The following is a 13,517-nucleotide window of genomic DNA, read 5'->3' as shown; positions in this document are numbered from 1 at the left end:
TAAAAAACACAAATAACAAAACATTAATTATAAAGCATACTAAATATTTACCAATTTATATACCAATATTTCAATGTTACTTATTATTATTAATCCCTATTAAAAGCTTTCTAATTTTATTAACAACTCTGTATTTGCTTTGAGGCAACATTAAAACAATATTTATGTACTTATTAAATAAATAAATATGCACGAAATGGAATTAATTTCCCAAAAATAAGCTTAGTAAATAAATCAAGGAAAAGCCTGAGGGAATATGAATTGGTCTGCCGACTTCAGTCATGTTTGAACGTCTGAGGAAAGTGAGCCTGCCGGCGCTCTCGGCTTATATTCTCTTCTACAGCTACCACTATGCCCGTGTCCTGGGAGTGGTTTGCTTCAGGATCGATAAGAGGAGAGCCGACGAGTCCATGGTGGTTCGTAAACAGCATCAGTTAAAGTGGCTCAGCTTGAGTCTGCGACTCATCTGCTCCACGGCGGTCTGCTGCTTCTGTGCTCCCACCGTATCCGAAATCGAGGATCCCTACGAATACTTTATGCCAGCGATGGGCACGCAGTGGCTCAATTTGCTCACGCTGCTCAAACCGTTATCTTTTTTCGGAGGCGCCAGCATGTCGCACAATTGCAGACGCACAAGTGCAGTGCTCGCGACCAGCGAACCGTGAAGATTTACAAAAACAACCACACTGACCTTTGGCGCAGGTAGCGAGCCCATCGCCGCGATCCCGAGTTTGCAACAACAAAACACAAGCGACCCGAACTCGCACATCGTCCCAAAAACAAGAACAATTTTAAAGGGACCTGCGCGGCTGGCGTTGACTTCTGCACTAAAGAAAAAAGATTGGATTTTTTTGCAGTCGTTTTTCTTAGGCGGACATAAATGCACGCAAAAATGGCTGAAGATATTGATCTACTCAAAAAGTTTTTGTCAGTGTATTTTCTCGGCTCGCACATTCTGTGTGTCGCGTGGGTGCGACGTTTCGCGACGCTAGGGGTTGTTCTTGTTTTTTTTTTCAGCGAGCTGCTGCTCAAACCGTTAGATCTCGTGCCCATCGCTGCTTTATGCAATGCCTCCGCCTAATGGCCAGCTTCTTGTGCGCTATCTGCATTGTGGTGGTTCAAATGGGCTACGAACACGACCTTCTCCGAATGATCAATAACTTTATGCGACTCTTTCGACGCATTCGCCGTTTGTGGTGCCAAAAAAAGTTTGGTTTCGGTGGCAAAAGGGAGTTCTGTCTGTTACTCATGAAATCCCTGTGCTTGATCTATGAACTGTACTGTGAGTTGAGACAGCTAGGGGATTCCCCCCATTGGCTGGCTCTGGTCACTATGATATGTGAAATATTCTTAGAGATTAGCTCTTTGATGTTCTTACACATTGGATTCCTGGGCTATCTGACTGTGGCTGCCCTCTATTCTGAGGCCAATAGCTTTGTGCGTGTGGAGTTGCGTCGCCAATTGAGATCCTTGGAGCGTCCTGGCGGTGGTCCTGTCACGCGTCGTCATCTAAGGATTGTTGAGTGCCGCCTGGATGAGTGCATTTCGATATATGATGAGATCGAACGAGTGGGTCACTCCTTTCACCGCCTCTTCGAGCTGCCTCTTCTCATTATTCTAATAAGCAAGATCTTTGGCACCACAGTTTTGTCCTATGAGGTGATCATCCGAGCGGAGCTATATCCTGATAAGGCTGGAATGTGGGGCCTGGTGGTCAAGAGTTTCGCCGATGTTATACTCCTTACACTGGCTGTTCACGAGGCGGTAAGTAGCTCCCGGCTGGTGCGTCGCTTGAGTCTCGAGAATTGTCCTCTCAGCGATCATAAGGAGTGGCATATGAAGGTGAGTGAGGTGATCAGAGGATAATTGATCCTATTAATTATTAAATTCAATTTTTAGTGGGAAATGTTCTTGAGCCGTCTGAACTTTTTCGAGTTTCGTGTAAGGCCTTTGGGCTTGTTTGAGGTATCCAACGAGGTGATCTTATTATTTTTGTCAGGCATGATCACCTATTTTACCTATGTGGTGCAAGCTGGGATTCAAGCTAATCGATTGTGAATGAAACAAGGATGTTTAATAGAGCCTAATCATCTACATGTTTCACAAATTAAGCAAAGCGTAACAGTAAATTGCCTGCTATTATCTATATGATTGTTTATTCCATTAATAAAAATGTTAATAAAATTAAATTGTAACATTGTAATTAATATCTCTATTCCCTAAAGCATAGCTTCCCTTGTTATTAGTGAATTAGATCTAGATAGTAACCCCAACAATTGCCTCGACTGACTGGCTGCTCAGTCAATCGGCAAACTAATTACGTAATGGTTTAATAATAAAGTAAAGGGCATTTCTTTTCCTGCTCGAATAGTCATGCCGCAAAGTCCTCGCTGCTTAAACGTACCCAGGATATCCGAGTTGCTGCTTCGCATTTGCTGCCTCTACGGCACCGTTTTCGGAGTGATTACCTTCGGGATCGAGAGGAAGGAAAACTCTCAACTGGTGGCCAGGGATCGCAGAGGTTACCGGTGGTTTTGTGTGATTATTCGACTTCTGGCCAGCTTCTTCTATGGCTACAGTTACGAGGCTTGGGCTGGCCAATATGCCACGGATTGGTATCTGCGGGTCTTCTTTATGCTACGTCTGGCAGGATGCCTGGTCTGCAGTGCCATTATCCTGGTTATGCAGCTAAGGTTCGCCGAGGAGCTACTTGGCTTGGTCAACACTTACCTGGAGCTGTTTCAACGCTTAAAGTGGCTAACTAAAGGGGGAGGAAGTTCCGGATTCGGAGGCAGCCATGAGTTGGTTTTATTGTCCTTTAAAGCCATATCCTTGCTGTTTGTTTTCTTGGCCTTTCGACTGCAGTTATCTCCTTGGATCCTGCTAACCATTGTGTGCGATTTCTATACCTCCATTAGCACTGGAATGATTATGCATTTTTGCTTTATTGGCTACTTGAGCGTAGGCATCCTTTACAAGGACTTGAACAACTATGTGGATTGCCAATTGAAGGCTCAATTAGGATCGTTGAACTGTGAGGAACATCGGCAACCTAGTCGCCAAGCTATTAAAAGTTTGGACAAGTGCTTGGCTCTTTATGAGGATATTTATCAAGTGACCCGCCGTTTTCAGAACCTCTTCGATTTGCCTTTATTTCTCACCCTGGCTCAGAGCCTTTCGGCCATGGCCATGGTTTCCTACCATGCCATCTTGCGAGGGCAGTACATCTTTAGTCTCTGGGGTCTGGTGATAAAGCTACTCATTGATGTGGTGCTCCTAACCATGTCGGTTCATTTAGCTATCAGTGGTTCTCGACTGGTGAAGAGGCTGAGTCTGGAGAACTATTATGTGACTGAGTGCAAGAGATATCATATTAAGGTAAGGATTAGAATATAGAAAGGATATTCAAAGAATAGTTGTATAGCTTCTGCAGTTATTTTCTTGATTTAAATTTAGAGAAACATCCTAACTCTTTAAAAAAGAACAAAAATTAATAACTTATATATTTCTGTATATTTTTTTCTATTCAGATGGACCTCTTTCTGGGCCGCTTGAATCACCAGGAGCTACGAGTACGTCCCTTGGGCCTCTTTGAGGTCTCCAACGAGCTGACCTTGTTCTTCCTCTCAGCAATGGTCACCTATCTGACCTTTTTGGTACAGTACGGCATGCAGTCGCGGCCAGTCTGATTCCGCGTCACGCTTTGGTTGCGGTTATGCACCCTACCGAGGACACACCTGTGACCCACCTGCCCACCCGTCCACCTGTCCTGCGGTTGCACGCAAATAAAAAAAAAAAAAAAAAAAAACAATAATGAATAAAAACGGAATTTACAGAATGCAAGCTAAAATCGTTTGTTGCCAGGAACCAATTCCCAATTTCCGCCTAACCGTTTCTTCCGCTTCAACTTTTCCCATGAAAGTTGGTCGCGGCATTAATTAAACATTCATGCTGACGTCAAGCAGAAAATTTATGCAACACCACTACACAGAGAAGAAATGTTTGAAAAGAAAAATTCTGTTTGGAGTTTATTTGTTTTTCAGATTTAAAATGAATATTTACTTTTTAGATTTTTCTAAAATCCTATTTTGTATTTAAGATCGCAGACAGAAGAACTTGTTAACATTATATGTTAAAATGTAAGAATATAACACGTTACTGGCAAATATCTTCTTGAAATTTTATACTCTTTACTTGTACTTTGTATTTATTTTTTAATTCCTATGCATATTTATATTTAACTTCTTCAGTAAAACATTATTTTTAAGCAGTTCTGTTCCCAATTGACTTCTCTCCGTGTAAAGATAGCGAGACAAAGCCAGGGTAACAGCGGACAATTCACGCTAAAAGGCGCATAAAAACAAGGCCGAGGCCGTCGCTCTAATTAGCATAGGTTAGGGTACAGACCGGGTCCAAAAAAGAGCCCTAAAGGTGGTAATGCACTTGCCAGTGCCACCGCGCGATGCACTTGTTCTTAAAAAATGAAAAAAAAAAAACGAGGTACAGGTAAATGCAAAGGTAAAGGTAAAAAAGCCGGCCAACGACGGTGACGGCGGCGATGGCGATAATAAAAAATCAAATTGCCCCAGAACGAAAACAGAGACTCCGAGATGAGATGAAGACTATTATCTGGGCGACAGGGAGCCGAATGCAATAATGACCCGATCTGTTCTGCTCCTGCTCCTGCTGAGATTGTGCGCCTTTTCCAGGCTTTTCTGGGTTCTTTTATATATGTATACTCTTGATGGTAGAGGATATAACGTATTTAAGGAGATTTTTGTAACAGAGTGAAGGGAGTTTATAATTTTAAAATATTTGTAATCCTACTTTTTAAATAAATATATTATCAAGATATACATGACAGTTTTTCATTTAATTTTGAAGGCATGTTCTTTTGATTTTATATTTGAATATGGTCGAATTTTTGCAATCATTTTTTTATTAACAATATAAAAAAGATTTTTCTGTATTTAAATTACCATTTTTGGTAATTCTACAAAGGTTTTAATGTAGAAACCATTGATGAGGCAAGGTCTCTTCAGAGCCTCATCAGTTACTTTTCGATTTAATTGAAGAATACTATTCTATATTAAGTAATTTACTTATAGTTATTAATTTTCTTATATAATTTTAGTTTTTTACCTCTAAATGAAGTTATAAAATATGTTTTATTAGTACAAATATTTCACTCCTAAACTAATTTCATATATTCATACTTTTAGGTCTTGAGTTTTATGGTTAATGTGGACTCCCGAATTTAGCTTTCAGACTCTTATTCACCGCCTTCATTATTTCTTTGTGCGTGCTGTGTAAACGGCAAGATAATCATAAAACATAAAACATAGCATTGCTCAAATAATTGTACTTTATAAGAGGGACACCAGCGAGCAGAGAAAGAGGTGGTGGCATGGGACCGGGCTGGGTTACAGTCATTTTTCCCATGATTGTTCTCCGTCTGCCTGGGTAATTATGGGTCACTTTTTTTTACTGGATCCCTCTCTCTCTCTCTCTCCTTTCATTCCGCAATTATAATACTTACCTGCAACTATGTTCCAGGTTCCAAAGCTGAAAGGCATAAAAGCTGGCTGGAATCAAGGCAAACTAAAAAAAAATTAATGATGCTTCTACATTTCACTAGACAAGAACGTGGAGTGGCCGGCCTGCAGGTAGCGGTCTTGTTCGGTGTTTGCTTTTGGCCAAGTCCAAGACCAGCTGGGGCTCAAAAAGTACAGCTACAGCAGAGTGCCACGAACGGAAGGAGGAGATTTCATAATCATCATAACGATGATTGTGCCGATGAAAGTAGCGATTTCAATCGAGAATCAGAGCGTTAACCGGTAGCAACTTGGAAATCAGCAGGGAACGAACTCGATCTCGCACTCATTAGCCTTAAGAGCTTTTTGCTTAGCCGGAAACCCGGCAAGAATTGCTAAATCTGCTCTGCTGAGCCGTGTGTGCCTCGATGATTGCTATAATTCAGCCCTCAGAAATTGAGTGTCTAAAAGGGTCTGGCTAAAACCGAAAACTCCCTCGAAAAGCCACATTTCAGTTGATCGACAATGGAGGCAATTAGCTCTAATTTATTTATTGCTCAATTAGACAAAAGGGCTGCGGGCTGTTAGGGCTTGGTGATATTAACAGCTTGAGTTATATTTATTTTATGTTTTGTGGTAGCCAGCTACCTGGATAATTAGATAGTAAATCCAGGAAAATACTTAAAAGTTTAAGGTAAAATTAAATAATTATGAATGATGAATGCTTGAACATTTCCTAAAGAAAATTATGTAAAAATTTAAAATTAGATTTTTAAATTAAAAAAAAAATGGTAATTATATTTTTTGATTTATTAGTAAGTTGTATTTGATTTAGAATTATTCCAGATAAACTATTAATTTAAATAATTTAAAGCTAAAAATTATTTTAAGAAAGCTCTTCCTGTATATTTAAAAACAAGTTTATTACTTACTTACATATTACAAAATTATATATTTAAGTAATAAAACTACTGTAATTTGTTATTGATTTTAATAATAGCTTCGACCTAGCTAGGCAGCCAATTACTGGAGGAGTAATGGAGGCGGCACACACAACCTCGATCAATTTGGGTCGCATTCAATCAACCTGCCGTCACGCAGTGCATCGGAATTTTCCATCCTTGGAATGCACAGCTAAAATCGACTTTATGACATTCCGATCTGATCCCCCTGGGCTACCCCTCAGCTCGTCAGTTGTGGTGGGTTGTCAATTTTATTCATGGGACTAATTAAAAATGGCACATTATTGCAATTGCGGCCCAACCTTTTCTAGACGCGTTGCCATCTAAGCTTATAGACAGAGGCACGGTTGTGCATAGTCATTAAGGTGGATCGAGGTAATAAAAAAAAAATACTGAGAATATGCAAAACCGTTTATATATTATTTTACAGAAGTTTTACTTAAATATTATTTTATGTACAAATAAAGGGGTACTTCTAATACATCTACTGATAAGTCTTAGAAAAACGCATAAACCTAAGACCAGACTGATCCACCCTATTCTCCCCCATTAATGTATATATATTTATATGTAGGCCCTGTTTATTTGTTCGTGAATATTCTTATTTATATGCAGAAACCAAGTTGAAGACAAAACGTTTCGCAGGCGACTGTAAAAGTTGGAGCTCCCCAAAGAAATTGGCACGAGCTGAGCACACGTCCCAAGCTGGGAGCTGGAGTAGGAGTTGGAGTTGGAGATGGAGTTGGAGTTGGTGATGGAGCTTGGGATGGAGGGCTGCAGATCTGGTTGGGTTGGCGTACAGTTTCTGGCTCAGCATTTTACGAGCACACTCACATATGGCGAACTCGGATCGCGCGAATCTGCGGAATCGCGGACTTCGAATTGCGAGGGGGAACCCGTTTTGTGGGCTGTGTTTGGGTCGCGTAGGCGCTCGACACACGCCCAGTTGCTCGGAGTCGAATGATGATTCTGGGATGCTGGCAGGGAGCGCGTGTGCAACGTGCCAACATCTGGTCTGGTAGTGGAGGAGATCCAGTTTGCCAGCCAGCCAGCCAGTTGCAGAATCCGCCAGAATCCGCACTGCACAGTAGCCACAGGCCAGGTCGGAACTGAGCGCAAGATAATCGATGTATACTAATTATTTGCTTTGGCTGCAACTGTTTGTCATGCTCCTCCGCTCGGTGGCTGTACACCTGGGCATCATCGGCTGGGAGTCGGTAGTACGGAGTCGGGTGTACCTGGGTACAGCAAAAACAAAAAGCACAAGCAATCCAAGACTGACGGTAGCCAACACCCGAAAGAAAACAGCAAGAGTGGACGATGGACCTGGGGATTGACACTGGAAGAAATAGTTATTTATAATAGATATTTAAAAGGTTTTTTTTTGAATCTTTAAGTATTATAGTTAAGAAAAGAATTATTACTGTTTAAATCTTCATACCTATGTAAATGTATCTCTGAACACTCGTTGGGGGTATGAAGGCAATAAGATGTACATAAATAAAGGAAGGTTTTTGTTATAATAATCCTATATTATATTAAAGTATATATATAAATAGATTCAGAGCTAACAAAAAGGTATAGTTCGAGTGTATATTCCAGTAATTATCACTATAATGATTAAAAGATCTACCTCTATCATAGACAACTTTATATTTGCCTATAACTTTCGCTGAGTGTACAAAGTGTACGAAGTCAGAGGTAGGCACAGATGCGAAATTCTGAGTTCCTGAGTGCCACTGCCCCCGTGTGCGAGCTGGAACTGAGCAAATATATCGCCGTCAGCTAAAATAATGGTCATCGACAGCAGCCGAAGTAGCAGCAGCAGCAACAACAGCAGCAGCAGCCAAGGGAGCAACAGGAGTTGTTTTCTTGGGCAAGGTTGCGGATGATTCTGAGTTTTGTGGAAAGGGAATGGGCATGGTTCTGGGTTTCGGGAAGGGTATAGGTATAGGTATAGGTATAGGCAAGGGTCCAGACTCTGCACGGTAGTCAAGTTTAGACACCTTAAGTACACAGGAAAGCGTCATTTATGCGCTCGTTTTCAAAAACGACAAGCACAGGGCGTGGCAAAAGGGGGGAACTATTTTTTTTTTTGCTCGGAGTGAAAAGGGAGTTGCTCCTGATGATGCTGCTGCTTCTGCTGCCTCGGGTTTATTAACGATTAATTACACAGTCCGAAGATCAGTTTAAAAGCCGGCCAAATTATAGATATCCGCAGCTGCAACAGATTGCTGCCGTTGCACTGCGGCAAGGTCAAATCAGTGACTAATGCTGCAGGTTGCAGGTTGCATGCTCCCAGTTGCATGTTGCTCAACCTCAGATCGATTTCAATCAGCCGTGCAACTTGTGCCTTTTCAAACAAACAACAAAAAAGTACAGTCCACCGGGATATAGCAACAACATCACAGCAGCAGCAGCAGCAGCAGCAACATCAACAGAGCAGAGCTGAGCCGGGAGAGAGGTTCAGTACGTCAAGTTTTCGTTTGGCTTTGGCCAGCTTTTGATTTGGCCGAGACGTGTGGCAAGCCCAGGTCGAGAAAACAGGTTTGTGATTTCAGTTTTCAGATTTGGGAGCTGCGAAAAAAGTTCAACAACTGCTGCAGATGTTGTTGATCTCGTGCTCGTGTTGTTGCTTTTGCTGTTGCTGCTGCTGCTGCTGCGGCTGCTGCGGCTGCTGATGTGCTGCGGAGGTTGCTCTCGAGTCAATGCAAAGACAAGTAGCCGAGAGACAACGACAAACGAGCGAACGTTGCGTAAATTACACGAGAGAATAAGAGAAACACGAAGCTTAAAAAAACACTAAACAACGTCAAGAAATGGAAAAGCATTCACTGAGAGAAACAAATTTATAAAATGTAATCTGAAGGCTTTAAAAATTGTGATTCTTATTCTATTAAATCAAAAATTGTATACTATTGGCAAATAAAATATTACGTAAATTATTAATTATTAAATTTGTTGAACATGTTCTATAACAGCTTTTGTTATATAGTCGTACTATCCTTGGATATCTTTACATATTCCCGAAAGTCTAGTCTACTTAGTTCTGTAACTGAAAGAGGTGTAGAATTTGACGGACAGACAGATAACGGACAGACGGACAAACGGACAGACAGAACAAACGGGCAGAGGTACGGTTACAAGAATGGAAAGGATACAGAAACGGACAAAGGAACGGACAAGACGGACATGTCTAGATCGATTCAGTTTTTGATGTTGATCACGAATTTGTATAAATATTATATTATACAATCAAGAAGCAATACTAACAGATGTAATAATGTAAAATATAAAAGTAAATATTTTTATTTATGGGAAAGAATATATAAAAGATCAGATAATTATAATTTAGTAGCAAGTCAATGTTTTTTTCTCTGCAAAACAACAACAAAACATTGAAAAAACCAACAGCCAAGTAAATAAAAAACTGCAACAACCGAAAGCCACAAATCAATATTCTTTTATGATCGACTGTAGTCGACCTCAATTATTAAATGGCCAAGTTTGCCGAGATCTCTCTATCTGTCTCTTTCGGCTGTTTCTCCTTCTCCTTTTAAAAACAAATCCCCATCTCTTTTCCCCCGGTTTGTTCTCTTTTTCTAACGCTCTTTTGTGGATTCCATTGGCCATAATATAGCAAAGTGCGTTAATTTGTGGGAAAGTGGGTCAGACACACACCGAATTTCAAATTTCGGTTCATCGAACACACAAATAACGCCCGTGAGTGTGCGTATGTGTTGGAATGTGTGAGCTTCGGGTCTCCATCATCATCCCCCTTGCCATATAGTATTCGTTCCCCTTCGATCACACAAATGACGCATTGGATCGCGTATATCTTTTTTTGGATACGCCATTGTGTGTAGGGTATATCGGTTGGGGTATCGTATCGGTTCGTATATTGCATTATTTGAACTGTGTCGCACTGCGCTTTAAGCAGCGATAGATAAGATAGGGAGTAACTTTGTTGCCCCCGCGGGTTCTTGACCCCATTCCGTGTTTCCATTTTGTAATATTCAAATTGTACTATATGTCGAGCCCATAATGACGATGTAGTAATAAAGATAAACACGTGTGTGTGTGGTTTGATAACGAAATAATGCTTTCGCGTTAAAGATTACATCAAGAGCTCTTGGGCAAACATCGAATAAGGCAGCAAGGGTTAAGGTGATTTAAGTAATTGTAGGTTAAGTTTTGTGGGTCTTTCTTAACTTATACTTATTATTTGATGTATAAATACATTTTTAGTAAGTTATTTTAACAACATTTAAGTAGTTTCATAAAGTCTACATATATTGTTTTCCTCCAAAATTAAAACCAATTTTTTTAAATTAATCATACGACATGTTGGACAGAGGAAACAAAACTCAAAATAGAGCACAATTGTTGTATAATTTTTCACACGTAGGGCATCTCGAAATTCGTGAAAGTTTGTTCTTACTTAAAGTTAAGCAACTTGTTGTTTGGGCTTTGTAGGTTTTTAGGCCAAAAACGGGTATTCGGCATTTGCTGTTTTTGGTATGTGGGTACATATACTTACGTACAAGAGCTGAGAGACGGGGTCACACCCTTGCTCCCCGTAATTCTCCTCCCTCTGAAGACACGAACTTCTACAGATGTTTTGCTTTTTCTTGGCAATCGTACAGTGTTCCCCGGGTATTGTTCGCGTATCTGTCGCCCACTTAATTTACTATGCACTCTGAAAGTATGTTTGAGTATTATGTAGTACGAGTTCAGAGCCATAATAAAAGCATTCACAATGGGGGAATTTATCGTTCTCATTCTGAACTGGCAAAGTGTCTAGACTCCTCCAACTCTTTTGCTCCACAAATGAAGTTCAAACATCGTTCGGGCACGCTTGTTTACTGAGAAGGGGCTTGAGCTCCCCCCTCAAAAAATAAGTCTTAGAACTTTTTCCCCCTTCCAATTTCTATATTCCCTCAAATTTTATAACAAATGAAGTTGTTATTTCGTATGTGTCACGTTTGCCAGCACACGATCGGCTTGTATTGCCCACGTTTAGAGTCGGTTGTCGGTGATTGTGATTGTGGTTTCTATTTTGGTTCCGCCGATTCGTATAGTAAGTGAAAGTATGTGGAACATGACGTAGTAGCCGTAGGCCCAGTGTTGTTTGGCTTCTGCCGGCGGCTTCTGTGGATCTCCACAAAAGGTCAAAGTGTTTGCCGCCGTGTTTGCTCACCTGCTCTCACATGATAAGAGCCACAGATTGCAGCCAAGTTGGCAGCCATTGAGGGGGAGTAATGGATGTTGTAATACCTCTTGATTTTAAAATTAGCAGAAGTCTTCTGAGATCTTTAGAAAATTTGTAATTATTTGTTCTATGATTTGTCATTTTATATTGATTTATTTAAAGTACATTTTCTAGTTTATTTATTCAAAATAGCTCTTGCATTCTTTCACAAAATGGTTTGATAATTTTTTCAACTGCCTCTTCCAGCTATTAAAAACGATAATTCTGAGTAATAAGTATACCCTGGCTCCCACATTATCTTCGGAGTGCCAGTGTAATATGATTGTTGATTGTTGACTGCGTCGCTAGTTACATGTGTACTGTTTTGAAATGGGGGAATGGGGACTCTGGATTGGGGGTACGAGTACGAGTACATGCCACTGCGACTTTTTACCCGGCGGCATCTTTCAACTGGCGGCAGAGGCATCCCGGCAATGCAGCAGCTCCAGCAGCTCCCAGCTGGTGCCAGGTCTCAACCCCAACTCCAACTCTTATGGGTAGTCTCAGAACAATTCCAGTCCCAATCCAGGTACCAGCGCGAGCTTCCGAACTAATTACATTGCAAAATACCTGAAATGTTGCGAAAGGCAGGAAATCAGCGAAACGGGAGTGCTGGGTTACTCTGGAATGGAATGGTTCTGGGTCTGGGTCTGGACAAACCGCGCCAGTGATCAGATCGCGATCTCTCCTACCTTTGCTGGCCGGAAATATGCATGGCTTGGCCAGCTTTTGGCCAGCTCCAAACGCAAAAAATTTGAATGTGCTCTCGTCACTGTCAGGGATTGGGAAGATCCCCACCAGCGCAACACAGTAGAGAGCAACCTCATCCCAATCCCCTCGTGCTCAGCGGAGCAGAGAGCTTGGAAATTAATTCAGTTGCAGGCCAAGGCGCGTATTTCTGCCGTTGTGTTTGCTTTTGTTTCCATTTCGCCACCGTCGCCAGCACTCACGGGTCAGTTGGGATCGAATCCCGGGTTCAGATGCCGCCTCGCTCCCATATATAACCTCTCCGGTATACGATTATATATATAGTATTTTCCATACATATATAATAGGCGTGACAAGCGCGCTACGCTCCGCTGACGCCCAAAAATAATCAAAGACAAAGGCTTGAGTCGAGTCGAGATGGCGATGACTATCAAGTGATGGACTGAAGTGGGGGAGGGCATTACACTGGGAAAAATATAATACAACTTTTATAAAATCTGAATAATAAAATCAAGTTGGATGGATGAGGATTTCCGTACCAGAGAACTCATTGCCCTGACAAAACCTTGTTAGAAAAATATTCTGTTAAATATCGAAAATATCGATATTTTATCGAAAAATTTTAGATATTTGTCTAGAATGATTTTTAAACACCTCAGTATTTTCTTTTAGTGTAAAAGCACTAGTTGGGGTGGAGGTTCAAAGTAGCGGGTGTACCCAAGGGATGGGGGAGGTATGATAATTACACCATGTCAGACGTGAAATTTCAATTTTTTTCTTCTCATTTTTTTGTTGCTCATTCCCATTTCTTTAATTTCTTGTTGGACGCTTAACGAGCTCATCTCGAAGGCAGTCCGAAAATTGTATCAAAATGTGTCTTGTGGTAAGAGAGATATAATGAACGATAATGAACTCGGGGAGGTTCAGGTGAACTTTGTGGAGGTTGAACTCACCTGTGGAGCTACAGAAAGCACCCGCACCCGAAAGAGAAATGTTATTAATTATAGTTTTTATTAAATGCCTAAACTAATAATTTTTCTAATTAACTATAAAGCTTCACAT

The 13,517-nt window shown here is 41.0% G+C and overlaps 2 protein-coding genes across 2 annotated transcripts; both read left to right on the top strand.

Annotated features, from left to right (window-relative positions):
• The first annotated feature begins 281 nt into the window (after positions 1 to 281).
• Gr93c (Gustatory receptor 93c) lies at positions 282 to 2,058 on the top strand. The gene is made up of 3 exons (XM_017164935.1): positions 282 to 532; positions 1,059 to 1,842; positions 1,900 to 2,058. The coding sequence occupies exons 1-3, from the start codon at positions 282 to 284 to the stop codon at positions 2,056 to 2,058; spliced, it is 1,194 nt and encodes a 397-aa protein (XP_017020424.1).
• Positions 2,059 to 2,172: 114 nt separating this feature from the next.
• On the top strand, positions 2,173 to 3,689 carry Gr93b (Gustatory receptor 93b). The gene is made up of 3 exons (XM_017164838.1): positions 2,173 to 2,191; positions 2,372 to 3,378; positions 3,531 to 3,689. The coding sequence occupies exons 1-3, from the start codon at positions 2,173 to 2,175 to the stop codon at positions 3,687 to 3,689; spliced, it is 1,185 nt and encodes a 394-aa protein (XP_017020327.1).
• The last annotated feature ends 9,828 nt before the right edge of the window (positions 3,690 to 13,517 follow it).

The sequence above is a fragment of the Drosophila kikkawai genome, chromosome 3R (genome assembly GCF_030179895.1).
Source record: "Drosophila kikkawai strain 14028-0561.14 chromosome 3R, DkikHiC1v2, whole genome shotgun sequence".
Classification (NCBI taxonomy): Eukaryota; Metazoa; Arthropoda; class Insecta; order Diptera; family Drosophilidae; genus Drosophila; species Drosophila kikkawai.
This window is presented reverse-complemented; position numbering and strand designations above follow the sequence as displayed.

Bases quoted from the DNA above. Each gene is read 5' to 3' on its own strand.
- Gr93b (XM_017164838.1), top strand. The intron at 3,379-3,530 runs GTAAGGATTAGA...TTTTCTATTCAG, and splicing joins GCAAGAGATATCATATTAAG to ATGGACCTCTTTCTGGGCCG.
- Gr93c (XM_017164935.1), top strand. From the start codon at position 282: ATGTTTGAACGTCTGAGGAAAGTGAGCCTGCCGGCGCTCTCGGCTTAT. The intron at 533-1,058 runs CTTTATGCCAGC...TGCCCATCGCTG, and splicing joins ATCGAGGATCCCTACGAATA to CTTTATGCAATGCCTCCGCC. The intron at 1,843-1,899 runs GTGAGTGAGGTG...TTCAATTTTTAG, and splicing joins ATAAGGAGTGGCATATGAAG to TGGGAAATGTTCTTGAGCCG.